Raw genomic sequence first — 25,410 nt, forward strand, 5'->3', positions numbered from 1 at the left:
ACGAGTTAAACTTCGTGGCCTCCTCTTTCTATCTTCCATCTTTCTTTTCATGTGCTTCTCTTCGCGAAACCCTTGACGACTACACACAATTTTCCTTAAAATTATGTATTTGTTGGATCCATCCCACTCAACGTAGCTTTTCCTCACACTAAAACCTTTTTCAAGAGCATATTTGTTGTAGAATTCATAGCCTTCAGCCTCACTATCAAACATCTTCCTGACAACATTTAGATACTCGAACATACTCTCATCACTTGCATACGCCATGTCTTCCTGCATATGACATGTGAGGGAAACCAATCATCAACATCTTTCTGTTTATCAATATTGCAGGTGTAAAATAGCTCATAGGCAAAGACAAGTGCATGGAAAAGACTTTGCTGGTTTGACATGTGAGGGAAACCAATCATCAACGTCCAACAAGTAGTATCTCATCTTCCTTTAAACTATATTTCATGCGCTATGCAAACCTAAAGTGATGATGACTTTAATAAACTAAATTAAGTGAACTATGGAACCAGTATCTCATCTTCCTTTAGTATATCTCATCTCAAACGTCAAGGAAGTAAGCAATGCCCTCAACATCTTACTTAAACAAACATGATGCGATTAGCTCAAGAGAAACTATGCCAGGATGAAGCTTTCCATTCGTTGTTCTAGTCCGTACCCGGATCTTGTGGGGTTGAGGTTGTACTGCATGCACGGTGGAGGGGCGCAACGGCCAAGAGAACGAGCAGAACGCCAAGCCGAATTCATACCTTAAGGATGGTACGCGCGAAGAGATGGGATCGCCCGCCGCGGTCGCCGCCGATTCAGCCGGCGCAGATCCGGCCTTCTTCTTCTTCGGTGACGGCGTGGGGGGCTGGGGTTGGTTGGGTGGAGGACGAGGACGATGAATTTATTCCTCTCGCCGGGCAGGTCGAGGACGGAGAAGGTCAGGAGCGGCGAGCGGCGACGAATAGATCGGAGGAGGATTCTGAACTGGATCGAGTAGACATGGATCTGGTCCTCAGGTGATTGGTTCAAGAAAAGATATTTCCCCCTGGACCATTATGCCCTTATCGCAATTAATATATTAAATTTAATCAATTAAAATTCCCCGCAAGATCTGACGGCTAATAAAAATCAGACGTGATCAGACATGTAAGTACTGCTAAGTACTCCGAGTACTAACCCAATCACCGTAAAACAGCTCATAATATATACTCCTCTCTAATACTAGAATTATTATTTATTCTCCAGATTTATGGATCGCCAATGCGTTCCGTGACGGACAACACCATCCTTGATTCACTTGAAGAGATAGAGATTGATTATATGAAAGGGTCAGAAGATGTATTGGTGGAATTCCTAAAGCAGCTGATATCCAATAATATATGGAGCATGCCAAAGCTGAAAAGTGTGGAAATCAACATGTTGCACTCCCCTTCTTCCGTGAACGACGTGGTACACGAGCGGATCCACGCCATGTTCCCTCGGAATATCAGCATCAGATCAAATGCGTTTCCGAATGCAAGTCCGCGCCAGATTATTTGAAGCTATTATTTCTACATGACCTGCGTTTTCATACTTTTTGTTGTTGAGAAACCACCTGATATATATGCATGTGAGATTGGACCATGTTTAGAAAATCGACGGATGAGAACATAATTCTTGTGCGTAGTACTCCCTTCGTTCTTAAATATAAGTCTTTGTAGACATTCCACTATGAATTATATACAGAGCAAAATGAGTAAATCTACACTCTAAAATGCATCTGTATACATCCGTATGTGGTCCATGATAATCTCTACAAAGACTTATACTCTCTCTGTCCCATAATGTAAGACCTTTTTTATACTACACTACTATAAAAAAAAACGTCTTATATTATGGAACGGAGGGAGTAGAAGTCATGCTGCTGTCTAGCATGAGCCGCTTACTGTGGCAGGCACACTGATGTGTTTTATTATTACAGCCGTTCATCCATTCACTTGGACTTACATTCATAGATGCATTACACAGGCAGAGCACAACAAAGCACTGGTGGCTCAAGAATTGATAGATGCAGATAGTACTACGTACTAATGTACGTAGTTGTTTCAGATTGCTGCAGCAGATTCAGGTGTTGGTGGCGGCGTGGGGACTGCTACTGTCACTGGGAGTCCGTTGTGCAGCCATGCAGCGTAGCCTCCTCCCACGTTCTTCACATTCATGAATCCCTGCATACCATATGCATAATATGACCCCGTATGTTTTTTTATACGGCTAGGAAAGATAAATTGATCGTCAAAACAATTTCATTTTACTTGTACTTACAGCTGCTAGAAGATCGATGCAGGCAAGCTCGGACCTCTTGCCGCTCTGACACCCCTGCTCCTCCATCCATGGATGATTAGTGGTAGTAGTATAGTAGTACAACTAAAGGAAATTCAGACAAAATATATTACCATCGTCCTGAAAAATTTGTCTCAAATTTATCTAGATGCGGGTGTATTTAACACCAATATATGTTTAAATCCATCTGTATCTAGATAAATAGACGAGCTTTCCGGGACGGGCGGAGTATGTACAGCTACATGGAAGGACGTACGACGAGTATGTGTTGGTCTGTGCTGAAGAGCGAGGCGACCTGCTCCACGAACCGTGGGTTCTTCTCCCGGGTCCCTGCTCACAGACAGCCACCCACCAAATCAGTTCATCTAATTAAACTAATCCATTCATTTTTTTGCAAATAATTAAAGTAACACATTCTTCTTTAGCGGCTAGCGAAAGGTTGCACATGGACGGATAAGCGTCCACATACATGCATGGTTTGCATATAGACGGAGGTTAATTGGTGCCTAAGGACAGAGCTGAATCTATGATGGTGGCGGTGTTAGGATCAATAGAAGAGGAGATTAGTTAGCGCGGCATGCCTTGTGGCGTGACGAAGAAGTAGGGGACGTTGAGGGAGCCGCGGATGTGGCCCTTCCCCATCTCCTCCGTCCTCACGTCCAGGTACATCATGCCGTCCTGCTGCTCCTGGAGCTCCCTCGCCACCGTCTGCACGTCCACCGTCGTCACCGCCACGGCCCGTGCCGCCGCCATTTGCACGTCCACCGTCGTCACCCCCACGTCCGGTGCCACCGTCGTCTGCACGTCCACCGTCGTCGCCCCCACGTCCGGTGTCGCCGCCGTTTGCAGGTCCACCGTCTTCACCACCACGGCCGGTGCTGCCCCCGGCGCCGACTCCGACCTGCACTTCGAAATCCAATCAAACCAAATCGAAGGACCGAGTACGTTAATTCACAATAAGGTGCCGAGGAAGGAACTGATTCATGTCGGATGAACTAATGGCGACGGACCTGCTCATCTCGTTCTCGTGGGAGGAGGTGCCATCGCGCACTTGATAGCAGGGCTGCACAGTCCCTCAGGTGTTTCTTGGGTGTGTTTGTGTGCACTGCTTCTGGAGAACCAACTCAGTGGGTGCAGCTGTTGAGTAAATAGGCAATTTCTTGATTAAATTAATCCATGAGTAAATCACTAGCATGGCATTGACTAAGTTGATGACGTACTGACTCTGATCTAAACATGCACGTATTAAGCAAACAGTAGACAAATCTACACATACTGCGAGTACTGCTAATATGAAAATAATTAGGAGCGGGATAAACAAGTTATACCCTCTAGTAGGCCACGCAGAGGCCGCGGCTTTGGTGGCAGCAGCGGCGTCCTCGGCGGCCTTCTTTTCGGCTGCAGCTTTCTCGGCGGCGGCACGGTCGGCGTCGGTGGACATGGTGATGATGAAGGCGACGCGGACGTAGAGGAAGTAGACGATCGGAAGCGAGCAATCGCGTAATCGCTGCCTAAAAACCTATTCGCCCCTCACCCCGTACAGGAACCAGAAGGGCGTGGTTTCGGAGACCTGCTCTCCCGTCGACCGTGTACGCGGCGGACGGGATGGAGTCACCGGCGGCAGCAGCAGCAAAGGAACGACGGTGGGCGTGCGCGTGAGCAGATGTGATCTGTTCGGGGCGGCTAGGGTTAGGAGACACCGCATACTTATAGGCGCAGCCGCGTGGGCTCGACCCATGTCCGAGTCCGTGACAGCTCACGATCCGACGTCTCAGATCGTGGCCCAGCTGTCAGAAAACTCTCCGTTAGTGACTAGCAAAAATAAGCGCGTAGGTGTGAGCTCGGCTCGCGCCGCGTCGTGACGAGGCGTGGCGTGGCGAGGCGGGCGGCGGAGGAGGAGTGCGCGAGGGCCTCTTCTCTTCTCAAGCTCCAATAGCATGTAGAAGAGAAACCCTTATAAACCACTCCAACTCTTCTTCCACTTCCGGGGTGGGACTAAACTTCCCACCACACCTAGTGCCATATAACCCACATGGGCCCTTAGAGATTTTTCAGAAATTGCAATATGGGCCTAGAGCCCATCTCAGATTTCAGCAATCCCCCACCAGATCTCGAGGGCCCATTGTGTCCTCTGTTCCAATTGCTGTTTCGATATACCAGTGTTTCAGTAAAGACCTGTTAAGGTTGAACTTCACCTAGAACAAGTGGCTACATTCCTTCACAACTGAATAATGGACTATGCCTTGAATTGTCAGTTTGGCGTAAAGAAGTTTCACTACATGTCTTACTAGTACTAGGCTGCCGACGGCTAACCCCTCGGGTGGAGCATATAAGTCACACTCCTGGCCTATTCATGAGCTCACTAGAGATCACCCCAATCTCATAGACTGTGACCAGCAGTCGGGCTCATATAGGTGTGTTCCTCCAAAGATCGCTCTGTAGGATAGCATCTTGCTTTTATAAGCTTTGGAACACATTGAGACCGTAGTCATCGTACCATACAGTATCGAGAGTATTGCATCTCCAACGGAGTGGGTTAGTATAGTTACTCTCCTCAGTTCACCACTGGCTTGTTTTCCCAGGTCCTAGTTCACGGGATCTCCGATCACATAGGTTGGGTTACCACCATGGCAACTCATGTGGGTCTCATACCCATCTCCCTCGATGCATTATCTATCACAACACGTGATAGCCCTTTTGTAAAGGGATCTGCCAGATTCTTAGCCGTATGGACATAGTCCAACGCTATCACTCCGGAGTTTCTTAATTTTCTGACAGCTTTTAATCTCATTCTTATGTGTTTGGTGGACTTCATGTTGTCCTTTGAACTCTTCACCTTGGTGATGACAGTCTGATTCTCACAGTTCATAAGGATAGCCGGAACCGGTTTATCAACCAATGGCAAGTCCATCAAAAGATCTCGAAGCCATCTCGCTTCAACACCAGATGTGTCTAATGCCGTTAATTCTGCTTCCATTGTCGATCTCGTTAAGATCGTTTGCTTGCAAGACTTCCAGGAAACAGCGCCACCTCCAAGAGTAAACATATACCCAGTTGTGGCCTTCATCTCATCAGCATCAGAGATCCAATTCGCATCATTATACCCTTCAAGTACCGACGGGTATCCGGTATAGTGAAGTCCATAGTTCATAGTACCTTTCAGATAGCGCATAACTCTCTGAACATCATGCCAATGTACATCACCCGGTTTGGAAACAAACCGGCTCAGTTTGCTCACAGCAAACGCGATGTCAGGCCTCGTTGCGCTCGCTAGGTACATCAGTGAACCAATGATTTGAGAGTATCTCAATTGATCTTTAGCCATGCCTTTGGACTTTCGAATCAATACGCTAGGATCATATGGTGTTTGAGATGGTGTGCAGTCCGAATATCCAAAACGACTCAACACCTTCTCAACGTAATGGGATTGCAGAAGTGTGATCCCACCCTCATTATCTCTCAGTAGCTTGATGTTCAAGATAACATCAGCCACACCAAGGTCTTTCATCTCAAAGTTCTGAGATAGAAACGATTTGACCCCCTCAATGACTTCGAGGTTTGTTCCGAATATCAGTATGTCATCAACATACAAGCACAGTATAGCTCCTTCGCCCCCACCATGGCGATAGTATACACATTTGTCAGCCTCATTAACAACGAAACCAACAGATGTCAGAGTTGTATTAAACTTATCATGCCATTGCTTAGGTGCTTGTTTCAGGCCATATAAAGATTTTATCAACCTACACACCTTTCTTTCCTGACCATCTATCACAAAGCCATCAGGCTGTTGCATGTAGATTTCCTCCTTTAGCTCTCCATTTAGAAAAGCCGTCTTAACATCCATCTGATGGACGAGAAGACCATGTGAGGCCGCCAACGAGAGTAATACTCGAATGGTGGTCAGTCTAGCCACAGGTGAATAAGTATCAAAGAAATCTTCCTCTTCTTGCTGGTCATAGCCCTTGGCCACAAGCCTAGCCTTGTACTTTTCAATCGTACCATCGGGCCTAAGCTTCTTTTTGAACACCCACTTACATCCCAGTGGTTTGCAACCATAGGGACGGTCAGTGATCTCCCATGCCCCGTTAGCCATGATGGAATCCATCTCGCTACGGACCGCATCCTTCCAGTAGTCAGCTTCTGGAGAGGCATACGCTTCTGAAAAATAGAAGTGGGAGTATCATCCATGAGGTACATGAAGAAATCATAACCAAAGGTCTTTGCAGTCCTTTGTCTCTTGCCCCTACCAAGGGTTTCCTCGTCATCCTCCTCAGGATTTTCATCATGTGTTTGTTCATAATATTCCATAGGGATGGCAGGTTCAGGAGTCTCCTCAGATTCCTGTCTAGAAGTGCTTTGCATATCTCTCATAGGAAAAATATCCTCAAAGAATGTAGCATCCTTAGACTCCATAATTGTACCGATCTTCTGGTCAGGTACCTCAGATTTCACTACTAGAAATCTATAGCCAACGCTGTTCTTAGCGTAGCCCAAATTAATGCAGTCCACGGTCTTATGTCCAAGCTTACGCTTTTTGGGGATCGGCACGTTGACTTTCACCAAACAGCCCCAAGTGCGCAAGTACGAGAGTGTCGTCCTTCTCTTTTCCCATTTCTCATAGGGAGTGATCTCACTATCCTTTGTCGGACCTCTATTCAGGACATGACATGCCGTCAATATAGCCTTCCCCCACCATGCCTTGAATAAACCCGATGTATCTAACATGGCGTTAACCAAATCAGTTAGAGTACGGTTTTTCCGCTCGGCAACCCTGTTTGACTGGGGTGAATAGGCAGGCGTCCTCTCATGAATAATGCCGTGTTCCGCACAGAAGGAATCAAACTCACTCGAGAAGTGCTCTCCACCACGATCTGACCGGACTTGTTTAATTTTCTTTTCGAGTTGATTTTCAACTTCTGCCTTATAGATTTTAAAGTAGTGTAGAGCCTCATCTTTAGTATTTAACAGATACACATAGCAATATCTAGTGGAATCATCTATCAATGTCATGAAGTATCTCTTTCCACCTTTAGTCAACACACCATTCATCTCGCAAAGATCAGAATGTATGAGTTCTAATGGTGCTAGGTGTCTCTCCTCCGCGGCCTTATGAGGCTTGCGAGGTTGCTTAGCTTGCACACATGAAAGGCACTTAGAACCTTTGGCTAAAGTGAAACTCAGGATTAAATCCAACTTGGCTAGCCGCGTCATAACACCAAAACTAATGTGACAAAGACGTGAATGCCAAACTTCAGACTCATTAACATTCGAATGAATATGGTTCACGACTTTATTACAAAAATCTGCGAGGGAAAGGCGGAACATCCCTCCGCTCTCGTAACCTTTTCCAACAAAGAGTCCATATTTTGTAACAACTAATTTATTAGACTCGAAAACCAACTTAAACCCTTCTCTACATAGAAGGGAGCCACTAACGAGGTTCTTCTTGATGGCGGGGACATGCTGCACGTTCTTCAGCTGCACGATCCTTCCCGAAGTAAACTTCAGATCGACCGTGCCAACACCATGAACAGAAGCACTCACGCCATTCCCCATCAATACGGACCCGTGACCTGTGACCTGGTAAGAAGTGAACAAAGAAATGTCAGCCCACACATGAACACCTGCACCTGTGTCCACCCACCAATCGTTGGGTTGAAACACTGAAAAAACAGTAAATAAATTACCGTACCCAGATGCACCATTCTCATTGTTGCCCACAATCATGTTGACAGACTTGGAGTCCTGTCCTGACTTCTTGTACTTGTTTGGGCACTTGTTGGCCCAATGTTCAACCGAACCACAAGTAAAGCAGCTCTCGTCCTTCTTGTTCTTCTTGAAGGTCTTCCTACCCTTCTTCTTAAAGTCGGTATTGTGTTGGACACCGTTCTTTCCCTTGGGCTTGTGGGAGTTGAAGTTCTTCTGGTTCACCATGTTGGCAACAGAAGTTCCTTCGGCCCCTTTTCCGTGCGAGTCTTTTGCCCTCGAATTCTGCTCAACACTCAGATGGCCAATGACATCCTCCACAGAGAATTCACGCCTCTGATGTTTCAGAGTGGTGGCAAAGTTCCTCCAGGAATTAGGGAGCTTAGCGATTATGCAGCCCGCGACAAACTTGCCCGGTAACTCGCACTTGAGAAGCTCAAGTTCCTTAACAATGCATATTATCTCATGAGCCTGCTCCAATACAGGACGGTTTTCAACCATCTTGTAATTGTGGAACTGCTCTATAATATACATCACGCTCCCTGCATCGGCGGCCCCGAATTTAGATTCGAGCGCCTCCCACAAGTCCTTGGCGACATGCACATGTAAATATGCGTCGTCCAGTTTATCTCCGATCACGCTAAGAACTGCTCCGAGAAACACAACGGTAGCCTCCTTGAACGCCTTCTCCTGTTCAGGAGCAATCGTTCCCGTGGAGACACCGGTGACCCAGAACACGTTCATAGCCGTGAGCCATAACGTGGTCTTAGTCTGCCAACGCTTGAAGTATGTGCCGGTAAACTTATCCGGTTTCAGTGCAGCGGCAAAGCCACTTGCCGAGAAATTCCTACACATAATAGGTTTTTGGATTGTTGAGTAAATATGCAATTTCTCGATTAAATTAATCCATGAGTAAATCACTAGCATGGCATTGACTAAGTTGATGACGTACTGACTCTGATCTAAACATGCACGTATTAAGCAAACAGTAGACAAATCTACACATACTGCTAGTAGTGCTAATATGAAAATAATCAGGAGCGGGATAAACGAGTTATACCCTCCAGTAGGCCACGCAGAGGTCGCGGCTTTGGTGGCAGCAGCGGCGTCCTCGGCGGCCTTCTTATTGGCTTCAGCTTTCTCGGCGGCGGCACGGTCGGCGTCGGTGGACATGGTGATGATGAAGGCGACGCGGACGTAGAGGAAGTAGACGATCGGAAGCGAGCAGTCGCGTAATCGCTGCCCAAAAACCTATTCGCCCCTCACCCCGTACAGGCACCAGAAGGGCGTGGTTTCGGAGACCTGCTCTCCCGTCGACCGTGTACGCGGCGGACGGGATGGAGTCACCGGCGGCAGCAGCAGCAAAGGAACAACGGTGGGCGTGCGCGTGAGCAGATGTGATCTGTTCGTGGCGGCTAGGGTTAGGAGACACCGCATACTTATAGGCGCAGCCGCGTGGAGAGACGTGGGCTCGACCCACGTCCGAGTCCGTGACAGCCCACGATCCGACGTCTCAGATCGTGGCCCAGCTGTCAGAAAACTCTCCGTTAGTGACTAGCAAAAATAAGCGCGTAGGTGTGAGCTCAGCTCGACTCAATCCCGCAACCCACGGCGCGTCGTGACGAGGCGTGGCATGGCGAGGCGGGCGGCGGAGGAGGAGTGCGCGAGGGCCTCTTCTCTTCTCAAGCTCCAATAGCATGTAGAAGAGAAACCCTTATAAACCACTCCAACTCTTCTTCCACTTCCGGGGTGGGACTAAACTTCCCACCACACCTAGTGCCATATAACCCACATGGGCCCTTAGAGATTTTTCAGAAATTGCAATATGGGCCTAGAGCCCATCTCAGATTTCAGCAATCCCCCACCAGATCTCGAGGGCCCATTGTGTCCTCTGTTCCAATTGCTGTTTCGATATACCAGTGTTTCAGTAAAGACCTGTTAAGGTTGAACTTCACCTAGAACAAGTGGCTACATTCCTTCACAACTGAACAATGGACTATGCCTTGAATTGTCAGTTTGGCGTAAAGAAGTTTCACTACATGTCTTACTAGAACTAGGCTGCCGAAGGCTGACCCCTCGGGTGGAGCATATAAGTCACACTCCTGGCCTATTCATGAGCTCACTAGAGATCACCCCAATCTCATAGACTGTGACCAGCAGTCGGGCTCATATAGGTGTGTTCCTCCAAAGATTGCTCTGTAGGATAGCATCTTGCTTTTATAAGCTTTGGAACACATTGAGACCGTAGTCATCGTACCATACAGTATCGAGAGTATTGCATCTCCAACGGAGTGGGTTAGTATAGTTACTCTCCTCAGTTCACCACTGGCTTGTTTTCCCAGGTCCTAGTTCACGGGATCTCCGATCACATAGGTTGGGTTACCACCATGGCAACTCATGTGGGTCTCATACCCATCTCCCTCGATGCATTATCTATCACAACACGTGATAGCCCTTTTGTAAAGGGATCTGCCAGATTCTTAGCCGTATGGACATAGTCCAACGCTATCACTCCGGAGTTTCTTAATTTTCTGACAGCTTTTAATCTCATTCTTATGTGTTTGGTGGACTTCATGTTGTCCTTTGAACTCTTCACCTTGGTGATGACAGTCTGATTCTCACAGTTCATAAGGATAGCCGGAACCGGTTTATCAACCAATGGCAAGTCCATCAAAAGATCTCGAAGCCATCTCGCTTCAACACCAGATGTGTCTAATGCCGTTAATTCTGCTTCCATTGTCGATCTCGTTAAGATCGTTTGCTTGCAAGACTTTCAGGAAACAGCGCCACCTCCAAGAGTAAACATATACCCAGTTGTGGCCTTCATCTCATCAGCATCAGAGATCCAATTCGCATCACTATACCCTTCAAGTACCGACGGGTATCCGGTATAGTGAAGTCCATAGTTCATAGTACCTTTCAGATAGCGCATAACTCTCTGAACAGCATGCCAATGTACATCACCCGGTTTGGAAACAAACCGGCTCAGTTTGCTCACAGCAAACGCGATGTCAGGCCTCATTGCGCTCGCTAGGTACATCAGTGAACCAATGATTTGAGAGTATCTCAATTGATCTTTAGCCATGCCTTTGGACTTTCGAATCAATACGCTAGGATCATATGGTGTTTGAGATGGTGTGCAGTCCGAATATCCAAAACGACTCAACACCTTCTCAACGTAATGGGGTTGCAGAAGTGTGATCCCACCCTCATTATCTCTCAGTAGCTTGATGTTCAAGATAACATCAGCCACACCAAGGTCTTTCATCTCAAAGTTCTGAGATAGAAATGATTTGACCCCCTCAATGACTGAGGTTTGTTCCGAATATCAGTATGTCATCAACATACAAGCACAGTATAACTCCTTCGCCCCCACCATGGCGATAGTATACACATTTGTCAGCCTCATTAACAACGAAACCAACAGATGTCAGAGTTGTATTAAACTTATCATGCCATTGCTTAGGTGCTTGTTTCAGGCCATATAAAGATTTTATCAACCTACACACCTTTCTTTCCTGACCATCTATCACAAAGCCATCAGGCTGTTGCATGTAGATTTCCTCCTTTAGCTCTCCATTTAGAAAAGCCGTCTTAACATCCATCTGATGGACGAGAAGACCATGTGAGGCCGCCAACGAGAGTAATACTCGAATGATGGTCAGTCTAGCCACAGGTGAATAAGTATCAAAGAAATATTCCTCTTCTTGCTGGTCATAGCCCTTGGCCACAAGCCTAGCCTTGTACTTTTCAATCGTACCATCGGGCCTAAGCTTCTTTTTGAACACCCACTTACATCCCAGTGGTTTGCAACCATAGGGACGGTCAGTGATCTCCCATGTCCCGTTAGCCATGATGGAATCCATCTCGCTACGGACCGCATCCTTCCATTAGTCAGCTTCTGGAGAGGCATACGCTTCTGAAATAGAAGTGGGAGTATCATCCACGAGGTACATGAAGAAATCATCACCAAAGGTCTTTGCAGTCCTTTGTCTGTTGCCCCTACCAAGGGTTTCCTCGTCATCCTCCTCAGGATTTTCATCATGTGTTTGTTCATAATATTCCATAGGGATGGCAGGTTCAGGAGTCTCCTCAGATTCCTGTCTAGAAGTGCTTTGCATATCTCTCATAGGAAAAATATCCTCAAAGAATGTAGCATCCTTAGACTCCATAATTGTACCGATCTTCTGGTCAGGTACCTCAGATTTCACTACTAGAAATCTATAGCCAACGCTGTTCTTAGCGTAGCCCAAATTAATGCAGTCCACGGTCTTATGTCCAAGCTTACGATTTTTGGGGATCGGCACGTTGACTTTCGCCAAACAGCCCCAAGTGCGCAAGTACGAGAGTGTCGTCCTTCTCTTTGCCCATTTCTCATTGGGAGTGATGTCACTATCCTTTGTCGGAACTTTATTCAGGACATGACATGTCGTCAATATAGCCTCCCCCCACCATGCCTTGGATAAACCCGATGTATCTAACATGGCGTTAACCAAATCAGTTAGAGTACGGTTTTTCCACTCGGCAACCCCGTTTGACTGGGGTGAATAGGGAGGCGTCCTCTCATGAATAATGCCGTGTTCCGCACAGAAGGAATCAAACTCATTCGAGAAGTACTCTCCACCACGATCTGACCAGACTCGTTTAATTTTCTTTTCGAGTTGATTTTCAACTTCTGCCTTATAGATTTTAAAGTAGTGTAGAGCCTCATCTTTAGTATTTAACAGATACACATAGCAATATCTAGTGGAATCATCTATCAATGTCATGAAGTATCTCTTTCCACCTTTAGTCAACACACCATTCATCTCGCAAAGATCAGAATGTATGAGTTCTAATGGTGCCAGGTGTCTCTCCTCCGCGGCCTTATGAGGCTTGCGAGGTTGCTTAGCTTGCACACATGAAAGGCACTTAGAACCTTTGGCTAAAGTGAAACTCGGGATTAAATCCAACTTGGCTAGCCGCGTCATAACACCAAAACTAATGTGACAAAGACGTGAATGCCAAACTTTAGATTCATTAACATTCGAATGAATATGGTTCACGACTTTATTACAAAAATCTGCGAGGGAAAGGCGGAACATCCCTCCGCTCTCATAACCTTTTCCAACAAAGAGTCCATATTTTGTAACAACTAATTTATTAGACTCGAAAACCAACTTAAACCCTTCTCTACATAGAAGGGAGCCACTAACGAGGTTCTTCTTGATGGCGGGGACATGCTGCACGTTCTTCAGCTGCACGATCCTTCCCGAAGTAAACTTCAGATCGACCGTGCCAACACCATGAACAAAAGCACTCGCGCCATTCCCCATCAATACGGACCCGTGACCTGTGACCTGGTAAGAAGTGAACAATGAAATGTCAGCACACACATGAACACCTGCACCTGTGTCCACCCACCAATCGTTGGGTTGAAACACTGAAAAAACAGTAAATAAATTACCGTACCCAGATGCACCATTCTCATTGTTGCCCACAATCATGTTGACAGACTTGGAGTCCTGTCCTGACTTCTTGTACTTGTTTGGGCACTTGTTGGCCCAATGTTCAACCGAACCACAAGTAAAGCAGCCCTCGTCCTTCTTGTTCTTCTTGAAGGTCTTCTTACCCTTCTTCTTAAAGTCGGTATTGTGTTGGACACCGTTCTTTCCCTTGGGCTTGTGGGAGTTGAAGTTCTTCTGGTTCACCATGTTGGCAACAGAAGTGTTGGGGAACATTGCAGAAAACAAAAATTTTCCTACTCGTTTCACCAAGATCTATCTAGGAGTTCATCTAGCAACGAGTCATCAGATGCATCTACATACCTTGTAGATCGCGTGCGGAAGCGTTCGAAGAACGGTGATGATGTAGTCGTACACGACGTGATCCAAATCACCGATGACCAAGCGCCGAACGGACGGCACCTCCGCGTTCAACACACGTACGGGACGGGAGACGTCTCCTCCTTCTTGATCCAGCAAGGGGGAAGGAGAGGTTGATGAAGATCCAGCAGCACGACGGCGTGGTGGTGGATGCAGGGCGTCACAGTAGCAGGGCTTCGCCTATACTGCGAGAGAGAGACGTAACGGGGAGAGAGGGAGGCGCCAGGGGCTGGTGTGTCAAGTCCCTCCTCTCCCCCACTATATATAGGAGGGCCAAGGGGGGGTGGTGCGCAGCCTAGGAGATCTGATCTCCTAGGTGCGGCGGCCAGGGGGAGGATTCCCTCCCCCCCAAGGCACCTAGAGGTGCCTTCCACCACTTGGACTCCTCCCCCATGGAAACCCTTGGCGCATGGGCCTAGTAGGGCTGGTGCCCTTGGCCCATGTAGGCCAAGGCACACCCCCTACAGCCCATGTGGCCCCCCGGGACAGGTGGACCCACCCGGTGGGCCCCCGGGACCCCTCCGGTGGTCCCCCGGGACCCCTCCGGTGGTCCCGGTACAATACCGATAACCCCGAAACTTGTCCCGATGGCCGAAACAGCACTTCCTATATATAATTATTTACCTCCGGACCATTCCGGAACTCCTCGTGACGTCCGGGATCTCATCCGGTACTCCGAACAACATTCGGGTTCCTGCATATACATATCTTCACAACCCTAGCGTCACCGAACCTTAAGTGTGTAGACCCTACGGGTTCGGGAGACAAGCAGACATGACCGAGACGACTCTCCGGCCAATAACCAACAGCGGGATCTGGATACCCATGTTGGCTCCCACATGCTCCACGATGATCTCATCGGATGAACCACGATGTCAAGGATTCAATCAACCCCGTATGCAATTCCCTTTGTCAATCGATATGTTACTTGCCCGAGATTCGATCGTCGGTATCCCAATACCTCGTTCAATCTCGTTACCGGCAAGTCACTTTACTCGTACCGTAATGCATGATCCCGTGACCAGACACTTGGTCACTTTGAGCTCAATATGATGATGCATTACCGAGTGGGCCCAGTGATACCTCTCCGTCATACGGAGTGACAAATCCCAGTCTTGATCCATGTCAACCCAACAGACACTTTCGGAGATACCCGTAGTATACCTTTATGGTCACCCAGTTACGTTGTGACGTTTGGTATACCCAAAGCACTCCTACGGTATCCGGGAGTTACACGATCTCATGGTCTAAGGAAAAGATACTTTGACATTGGAAAACTCTAGCAAACGAACTATACGATCTTGTGCTATGTTTAGGATTGGGTCTAGTCCATCACATCATTCTCCTAATGATGTGATCTCGTTATCAATGACATCCAATGTCCATAGTCAGGAAACCATGACTATCTGTTGATCAACGAGCTAGTCAACTAGAGGCTTACTAGGGACATGTTGGTGTCTGTTATTCACACATGTATTACGATTTCCGGATAACACAATTATAGCATGAATAAAGACAATTATCATGAACAAGGAAATATAATAATAATGCTTCTATTATTGCCTCTAGGGCATATTTCCAACAGTCTCCCACTTGCACTAGAGTCAATAATCTAGTTACATTGTGATGAATCGAACACCCATGGAATTCTGGTGTTGATCATGTTTTGCTCTAGGGAGAGGTTTAGTCAACGGGTCTGCTACATTCAGGTCCGTATGTACTTTACAAATCTCTATGTCTCCATTTTGAACATTTTCACGAATGGAGTTGAAGCGACGCTTGATGTGCCTTGTCTTCTTGTGAAACCTGGGCTCCTTGGCAAGTGCAATAGCTCCAGTGTTGTCACAAAAGAGTTTGATTGGCCCCGACGCATTGGGTATGACTCCTAGGTCGGTGATGAACTCCTTCACCCATATTGCTTCATGTGCTGCCTCCGAGGCTGCCATGTACTCCGCTTCACATGTAGATCCCGCCACGACGCTCTGCTTGCAGCTGCACCAGCTCACTGCTCCACCATTCAACATATACACGTATCCGGTTTGTGATTTAGAGTCATCCAGATCTGTGTCGAAGCTAGCGTCGACGTAACCCTTTACGACGAGCTCTTCGTCACCTCCATAAACGAGAAACATTTCCTTAGTCCTTTTCAGGTACTTCAGGATATTCTTGACCGCTGTCCAGTGTTCCTTGCCGGGATTACTTTGGTATCTGCCTACCAAACTTACGGCAAGGTTTACATCAGGTCTGGTACACAGCATGGCATACATAATAGAACCTATGGCTGAGGCATAGGGGATGACACTCATCTCTTCTATTTCTTCTGCCCTGGTCGGACATTGAGCTGAGCTCAATTTCACACCTTGTAACACAGGTAAGAACCCCTTCTTAGAATGATCCATATTGAACTTCTTCAATATCTTATCAAGGTATGTGCTTTGTGAAAGACCTATGAGGCGTCTCGATCTATCTCTATAGATTTTGATGCCTAATATATAAGCAGCTTCTCCAAGGTCCTTCATTGAAAAACTCTTATTCAAGTAGGCCTTGATGCTGTCCAAGAGTTCTATATCATTTCCCATCAAAAGTATGTCATCTACATATAGTATGAGAAATGCTACAGAGCTCCCACTCACTTTCTTGTAAACGCAGGCTTCTCCATAAGTCTGTGTAAACCCAAACGCTTTGATCATCTCATAAAAGCGAATGTTCCAACTCCGAGATGCTTGCACCAGCCCATAAATCGAGCGTTGGAGCTTGCACACCTTGTCAGCATTCTTAGGATCGACAAAACCTTCCGGCTGCATCATATACAATTCTTCCTTAAGGAAACCATTAAGGAATGCCGTTTTGACGTCCATTTGCCATATCTCATAATCTAGAATGCAGCAATTGCTAACATGATTCGGACGGACTTTAGCTTCGCTACCGGTGAGAAAGTCTCATCGTAGTCAACCCCTTGAACTTGTCGATAACCCTTAGCCACAAGCCGAGCTTTATAGATGGTCACATTACCATCCGCGTCTGTCTTCTTCTTAAAGATCCATTTATTCTCTATGGCTCGCCGTTCAACGGGCAAGTCAGTCAAAGTCCATACTTCGTTTTCATACATGGATCCTATCTCGGATTTCATGGCTTCTAGCCATTTGTCGGAATCCGGGCCCGCCATCGCTTCTTCATAGTTCGAAGGTTCACCGTTGTCTAACAACATGATTTCCAAGACAGGGTTGCCGTACCACTCTGGTGCGGAACGTGTCCTTGTGGACCTTCGAATTTCAGTAGGAGCTTGATCAGAAGTATCTTGATCATCATCATTAACTTCCTCTCTAGTCGGTGCAGGCACCTCAGGAACATTTTCTTGAGTTGCGCCATTTGCCGGTTCTAGAGGTAATACTTCATCAAGCTCTACTTTCCTCCCACTTACTTCTTTCGAGAGAAACTCTTTCTCTAGAAAGGACCCATTCTTGGCAACAAAGATCTTGCCTTCGGATCTGAGGTAGAAGGTGTACCCAATAGTTTCTTTTGGGTATCCTATGAAGACGCATTTTTCCGACTTGGGTTCGAGCTTTTCAGGTTGAAGTTTCTTGACATAAGCATCGCATCCCCAAACTTTTAGAAACGACAGCTTAGGTTTCTTCCCAAACCATAATTCATACGGTGTCGTCTCAACGGATTTCGATGGAGCCCTATTTAAAGTGAATGCAGCAGTCTCTAAAGCATAGCCCCAAAAAGATAGCGGTAAATCAGCAAGAGACATCATAGACCGCACCATATCCAATAGAGTGCGATTACGACGTTCGGACACATCGTTACGTTGAGGTGTTCCAGGCGGCGTGAGTTGTGAAAATATTCCACATTTTCTTAAGTGTGTACCAAATTCGTGACTCAAGTATTCTCCTCCACGGTCTGATCGTAGAAACTTGATTTTCCTGTCACGTTGATTCTCAACCTCACTCTGAAATTCCTTGAACTTTTCAAAGGTTTCAGACTTGTGTTTCATTAAGTAGACATACCCATATCTACTTAAGTCATCAGTGAGGGTGAGAACATAACGATAGCCACCGCGAGCCTCAACACTCATTGGACCGCACACATCAGTATGTATGATTTCCAATAAGTCGGTTGCTCGCTCCATTGTTCCTGAGAACGGAGTCTTGGTCATTTTACCCATAAGGCATGGTTCGCACATGTCAAATGATTCATAATCAAGAGACTCTAAAAGTCCATCTGCATGGAGCTTCTTCATGCGTTTGACACCTATGTGACCAAGGCGGCAGTGCCACAAGTATGTGGAACTATCATTATCAACCTTACATCTTTTGGTACTCACATTATGAACATGTGTAGCATTACGTTCGAGACTCATTAAGAATAAACCATTCACCATAGGAGCATGACCATAAAACATATCTCTCATATAAATGGAACAACCATTATTCTCAGATTTAAATGAGTAGCCATCTCGAATTAAACGAGATCCCAATACAATGTTCATGCTCAAAGCTGGCACTAAATAACAACTATTGAGGTTTAAAACTAATACCGTAGGTAAATGTAGAGGCAGCGTGCCGACGGCGATCACATCGACCTTGGAACCATTCCCGACGCGCATCGTCACCTCGTCCTTCGCCAGTCTCCGTTTATTCCGTAGCTCCTGCTGTGAGTTACAAATATGAGCAACGACACCGGTATCAAATACCCAGGAGTCACTACGAGTACTGGTAAGGTACACATCAATTACATGTATATCAAATATACCTTTGGTGTTGCCGGCCTTCTTGTCCGCTAAGTATTTGGGGCAGTTCCGTTTCAAGTGACCCTTCCCTTTGCAATAAAAGCACTCCGTCTCAGGCTTGGGTCCATTCTTTGGCTTCTTCCCGGCAGCTTGCTTGCCGGGCGCGGCAACCTCCTTGCCGTCCTTCTTGAAGTTCCTTTTACCCTTGCCTTTCTTGAACTTAGTGGTTTTATTGACCATCAACACTTGATGTTCCTTCTTGACTTCTACCTCCGCTGATTTCAGCATAGAGAATAACTCAGGAATGGTCTTTTGCATCCCCTGCATGTTGAAGTTCATCACAAAGCTCTTGTAGCTTGGTGGAAGCGACTGGAGGATTCTGTCAATGACCGCATCATCCGGGAGATTAACTCCCAGCTGAGACAAGAGGTTATGTAACCCAGACATAGTGAGTATGTGCTCACTGACAGAACTATTTTCCTCCATCTTACAGCTGAAGAACTTATCGGAGACTTCATATCTCTCGATCCGGGCATGAGCTTGAAAAACCATTTTCAGCTCTTCGAACATCTCATATGCTCCATGTCTCTTAAAATGCTTTTGGAGCCCCGGCTCTAAGCTGTAAAGCATGCCGCACTGAACAAGGGAGTAGTCGTCAACACGTGTCTGCCAAGCGTTCATAACGTCTTGGTTCTGTGGGACGGGAGGATCACCTAGCGGTGCTTGTAGGACATAATCTTTCTTGGAAGCTATGAGGATGATCCTCAGGTTCCGGACCCAGTCCGTATAGTTACTGCCATCGTCTTTCAGCTTGGTCTTCTCTAGGAACGCGTTGAAGTTGAGGACTACGTGGGCCATTTGATCTACAAGACATAGTGTAAAATATTTTAGACTAAGTTCATGATAATTAAGTTCATCTAATCAAATTATTAATGAACTCCCACTTAGATTAGACATCCCTCTAGTCATCTAAGTATTACATGATCCGAGTTAACTAGGCCGTGTCCGATCATCACGTGAGACGGACTAGTCAACGTCGGTGAACATCTTCATGTTGATCGTATCTTCTATACGACTCATGCTCGACCTTTCGGTCTTCTGTGTTCCGAGGCCATGTCTGTACATGCTAGGCTCGTCAAGTTAACCCCAAGTGTTTTGCATGTATTCCGAGGCCATGTCTGTACATGCTAGGCTCGTCAACACCCGTTGTATGTGAACGTAAGGATCCATCACACCCGATCATCACGGCGTGCTTAGAAATGACGAACTTTAGGAACGGTGCACAGTTAGGGGAGAACACTTCTTGAAATTGTTATGAGGGATCATCTTATTTACTACCGTCGTTCTAAGTAAACAAGATGCAAAACATGATAAACATCACATGTAATCAAATAATTAACGTGACATGATATGGCCAATATCACATAGCTCCTTTGATCTCCATCTTGGGGCTCCATGATCATCCTGTCACCGGCTTGACACCATGATCTCCATCATCGTGTCTCCATGAAGTTGCTCGCCAACCATTACTTCTACTACTATGGCTAACGCGTTTAGCAATAAAGTAAAGTAATTTTACATGGCGTTTCTCGATGACACGCAGGTCATATAAAAGAATAAAGACAACTCCTATGGCTCCCGCCGGTTGTCATACTCATCGACATGCAAGTCGTGATTCCTATTACAATAGCATGAACATCTCATACATCACATATAGATCATTCATCATTCATCACAACTTTGGCCATATCATATCACAAACCACTTGCTGCAAAAACAAGTTAGACATCCTCTAATTGTTGTTGCAAGTTTTACGTGGCTGATTTAGGGTTCTAGCAAGAACGTCTTCTTACCTATGTTAAAGCCACAACGTGATTTGTCAACTTCTATTTACCCTTCATAAGGACCCTGTTCATCGAATCCGCTCCAACTAAAGTGGGAGAGACAGACACCCGCCAGCCACCTTATGCAACTAGTGCATGTTAGTCGGTGGAACCGGTCTCACGTAAGCGTACGTGTAAGGTTGGTCCGGGCCGCTTCATCCCACAATACCGCTGAAGCAAGAAAAGACTAGTAACGGCAAGAAAGTTGACAAATCTACGCCCACAACTCATTGTGTTCTACTCGCGCAAGAAGAACTACGCATAGACCTAGCTCATGATGCCACTGTTGGGGAACGTTGCAGAAAACAAAAAATTTCCTACTCGTTTCACCAAGATCAATCTAGGAGTTCATCTAGCAATGAGTCATCAGATGCATCTACATACCTTGTAGATCGCGTGCGGAAGCGTTCAAAGAACGGTGATGATGTAGTCGTACACGACGTGATCCAAATCACCGATGACCAAGCGCCGAACGGACGGCACCTCCGCGTTCAACACACGTACGGGACGGGAGACGTCTCCTCCTTCTTGATCCAGCAAGGGGGAAGGAGAGGTTGATGAAGATCCAGCAGCACGACGGTGTGGTGGTGGATGCAGGGCATCACAGTAGCAGGGCTTCGCCTATACTGCGAGAGAGAGACGTAACGGGGAGAGAGGGAGGCGCCAGGGGCTGGTGTGTCAAGTCCCTCCTCTCCCCCACTATATATAGGAGGGCCAAGGGGGGGTGGTGCGCAGCCTAGGAGATCTGATCTCCTAGGTGCGGCGGCCAGGGGGAGGATTCCCTCCCCCCCAAGGCACCTAGAGGTGCCTTCCACCACTTGGACTCCTCCCCCATGGAAACCCTAGGCGCATGGGCCTAGTAGGGCTGGTGCCCTTGGCCCATGTAGGCCAAGGCGCACCCCCTACAGCCCATGTGGCCCCCCGGGACAGGTGGCCCCACCCGGTGGGCCCCCGGGACCCCTCCGGTGGTCCCGGTACAATACCGATAACCCCGAAACTTGTCCCGATGGCCAAAACAGCACTTCCTATATATAATTCTTTACCTCCGGACCATTCCGGAACTCCTCGTGACGTCCGGGATCTCATCCGGGACTTCGAACAACATTCGGGTTCCTGCATATACATATCTTCACAACCCTGGCGTCACCGAACCTTAAGTGTGTAGACCCTACGGGTTCGGGAGACAAGCAGACATGACCGAGACGACTCTCCGGCCAATAACCAACAGCGGGATCTGGATACCCATGTTGGCTCCCACATGCTCCACGATGATCTCATCGGATGAACCACGATGTCAAGGATTCAACCAACCCCGTATGCAATTCCCTTTGTCAATCGATATGTTACTTGCCCGAGATTCGATCGTCGGTATCCCAATACCTCGTTCAATCTCGTTACCGGCAAGTCACTTTACTCGTACCGTAATGCATGATCCCGTGACCAGACACTTGGTCACTTTGAGCTCAATATGATGATGCATTACCGAGTGGGCCCAGTGATACCTCTCTGTCATACGGAGTGACAAATCCCAGTTTTGATCCATGTCAACCCAACAGACACTTTCGGAGATACCCGTAGTATACCTTTATGGTCACCCAGTTACGTTGTGACGTTTGGTATACCCAAAGCACTCCTACGGTATCCGGGAGTTACACGATCTCATGGTCTAAGGAAAAGATACTTTGACATTGGAAAACTCTAGCAAACGAACTATACGATCTTGTGCTATGTTTAGGATTGGGTCTAGTCCATCACATCATTCTCCTAATGATGTGATCTCGTTATCAATGACATCCAATGTCCATAGTCAGGAAACCATGACTATCTGTTGATCAACGAGCTAGTCAACAAGAGGCTTACTAGGGACATGTTGGTGTCTGTTATTCACACATGTATTACGATTTCCGGATAACACAATTATAGCATGAATAAAGACAATTATCATGAACAAGGAAATATAATAATAATGCTTTTATTATTGCCTCTAGGGCATATTTCCAACAAGAAGTTCCTTCGGCCCCTTTTCCGTGCGAGTCTTTTGCCCTCGAATTCTGCTCAACACTCAGATGGCCAATGACATCCTCCACAGAGAATTCACGCCTCTGATGTTTCAGAGTGGTGGCAAAGTTCCTCCAGGAATTAGGGAGCTTAGCGATTATGCAGCCCGCGACAAACTTGCCTGGTAACTCGCACATGAGAAGCTCAAGTTCCTTAACAATGCATATTATCTCATGAGCCTGCTCCAATACAGGACGGTTTTCAACCATCTTGTAATCGTGGAACTGCTCTATAATATACATCTCACTCCCTGCATCGGCGGCCCCAAATTTAAATTCGAGCGCCTCCCACAAGTCCTTGGCGACATGCACATGTAAATATGCGTCGACCAGTTTATCTCCGATCACGCTAAGAACTGCTCCGAGAAACACAACGGTAGCCTCCTTGAACGCCTTCTCCTGTTCAGGAGCAATCGTTCCCGTGGAGACACCGGTGACCCAGAACACGTTCATAGCCGTGAGCCATAACGTGGTCTTAGTCTGCCAACGCTTGAAGTATGTACCGGTAAACTTATCCGGTTTCAGTGCAGCGGCAAAGCCACTTGCCGAGAAATTCCTACACATAATAGGTTTTTGGATTGTTGAGTAAATAGGCAATTTCTCGATTAAATTAATCCATGAGTAAATCACTAGCATGGCATTGACTAAGTTGATGACGTACTGACACTGATCTAAGCATGCACGTACTAAGCAAACAGTAGACAAATCTACACATACTGCTAGTACTGCTAATATGAAAATAATCAGGAGCGGGATAAACGAGTTATACCCTCCTGTAGGCCACGAAGAGGCCGCGGCTTTGGTGGCAGCAGAGGGCGTCCTCGGCGGCCTTCTTGTCGGCTGCAGCTTTCTCGGCGGCGGCACGGTCGGCGTCGGTGGACATGGTGATGATGAAGGCGACGCGGACGTAGAGGAAGTAGACGATCGGAAGCGAGCAGTCGCGTAATCGCTGCCCAAAAACCTATTCGCCCCTCACCCCGTACAGGAACCAGAAGGGCGTGGTTTCGGAGACCTGCTCTCCCGTCGACCGTGTACGCGGCGGACGGGATGGAGTCACCGGCGGCAGCAGCAGCAAAGGAACGACGATGGGCGTGCGCGTGAGCAGATGTGATCTGTTCGTGGCGGCTAGGGTTAGGAGACACCGCATACTTGTAGGCGCAGCCGCGTGGAGAGACGTGGGCTCGACCCACGTCCGAGTCCGTGACAGCCCACGATCCGACGTCTCAGATCGTGGCCCAGCTGTCAGAAAACTCTCCGTTAGTGACTAGCAAAAATAAGCGCGTAGGTGAGAGCTCGGCTCGGCTCAATCCCGCAACACACGGCGCGTCGTGACGAGGCGTGGCGTGGCGAGGCGGGCGGCGGAGGAGGAGTGCGCGAGGGCCTCTTCTCTTCTCAAGCTCCAATAGCATGTAGAAGAGAAACCCTTATAAACCACTCCAACTCTTCTTCCACTTCCGGGGTGGGACTAAACTTCCCACCACACCTAGTGCCATATAACCCACATGGGCCCTTAGAGATTTTTCAAAAATTGCAATATGGGCCTAGAGCCCATCTCAGATTTCAGCAATCCCCCACCAGATCTCGAGGGCCCATTGTGTCCTCTGTTCCAATTGCTGTTTCGATATACAAGTGTTTCAGTAAAGACCTGTTAAGGTTGAACTTCACCTAGAACAAGTGGCTACATTCCTTCACAACTGAACAATGGACTATGCCTTGAATTGTCAGTTTGGCGTAAAGAAGTTTCACTACATGTCTTACTAGTACTAGGCTGCCAAAGGCTGACCTCTCGGGTGGAGCATATAAGTCACACTCCTGGCCTATTCATGAGCTCACTAGAGATCACCCCAATCTCATAGACTGTGACCAGCAGTCGGGCTCATATAGGTGTGTTCCTCCAAAGATCGCTCTGTAGGATAGCATCTTGCTTTTATAAGCTTTGGAACACATTGAGACCGTAGTCATCGTACCATACAGTATCGAGAGTATTGCATCTCCAACGGAGTGGGTTAGTATAGTTACTCTCCTCAGTTCACCACTGGCTTGTTTTCCCAGGTCCTAGTTCACGGGATCTCCGATCACATAGGTTGGGTTACCACCATGGCAACTCATGTGGGTCTCATACCCATCTCCCTCGATGCATTATCTATCACAACACGTGATAGCCCTTTTGTAAAGGGATCTGCCAGATTCTTAGCCGTATGTACATAGTCCAACGCTATCACTCCGGAGTTTCTTAATTTTCTGACAGCTTTTAATCTCATTCTTATGTGTTTGGTGGACTTCATGTTGTCCTTTGAACTCTTCACCTTGGTGATGACAGTCTGATTGTCACAGTTCATAAGGATAGCCGGAACCGGTTTATCAACCAATGGCAAGTCCATCAAAAGATCTCGAAGCCATCTCGCTTCAACACCAGATGTGTCTAATGCCGTTAATTCTGCTTCCATTGTCGATCTCGTTAATATCGTTTGCTTGCAAGACTTCCAGGAAACAGCGCCACCTCCAAGAGTAAACATATACCCAGTTGTGGCCTTCATCTCATCAGCATCAGAGATCCAATTCGCATCACTATACCCTTCAAGTACCGACGGGTATCCGGTATAGTGAAGTCCATAGTTCATAGTACCTTTCAGATAGCGCATAACTCTCTGAACAGCATGCCAATGTACATCACCCGGTTTGGAAACAAACCGGCTCAGTTTTCTCACAGCAAACGCGATGTCAGGCATCGTTGCGCTCGCTAGGTACATCAGTGAACCAATGATTTGAGAGTATCTCAATTGATCTTTAGCCATGCCTTTGGACTTTCGAATGAATACGCTAGGATCATATGGTGTTTGAGATGGTGT

The 25,410-nt window shown here is 47.1% G+C and overlaps 2 protein-coding genes across 3 annotated transcripts; both read right to left on the reverse strand.

Moving 5' to 3' along the window:
• Window positions 1–1,850: 1,850 nt before the first annotated feature.
• Window positions 1,851–3,428, reverse strand: LOC125514621 (thiosulfate sulfurtransferase 18). 2 transcript variants are annotated; one of them, XM_048679958.2, is made up of 5 exons: window positions 3,327–3,428; window positions 2,898–3,217; window positions 2,573–2,646; window positions 2,299–2,352; window positions 1,851–2,201 (listed from the first exon to the last, which is right to left on the reverse strand). In XM_048679958.2, exons 1-5 carry the CDS (start codon window positions 3,332–3,334, stop codon window positions 2,082–2,084), a joined length of 576 nt encoding a protein of 191 aa, XP_048535915.2. In that variant the 5' UTR covers window positions 3,335–3,428; the 3' UTR covers window positions 1,851–2,081. The 2 variants fall into 2 exon arrangements, with proteins under 2 accessions (XP_048535915.2, XP_048535914.2); XM_048679957.2 differs by having other exon boundaries at window positions 2,299–2,400.
• Window positions 3,429–13,339: 9,911 nt separating this feature from the next.
• Window positions 13,340–25,290, reverse strand: LOC147964083 (uncharacterized). The gene is made up of 4 exons (XM_087529821.1): window positions 25,188–25,290; window positions 22,522–23,358; window positions 13,477–13,741; window positions 13,340–13,364 (listed from the first exon to the last, which is right to left on the reverse strand). The coding sequence occupies exons 1-4, from the start codon at window positions 25,288–25,290 to the stop codon at window positions 13,340–13,342; spliced, it is 1,230 nt and encodes a 409-aa protein (XP_087385947.1).
• Between the last annotated feature and the right edge of the window lie 120 nt (window positions 25,291–25,410).

This window comes from Triticum urartu, chromosome 6A (genome assembly GCF_056163025.1).
Source record: "Triticum urartu cultivar PI428250 chromosome 6A, HENAU_Tu73, whole genome shotgun sequence".
NCBI lineage: Eukaryota > Viridiplantae > Streptophyta > Magnoliopsida > Poales > Poaceae > Triticum > Triticum urartu.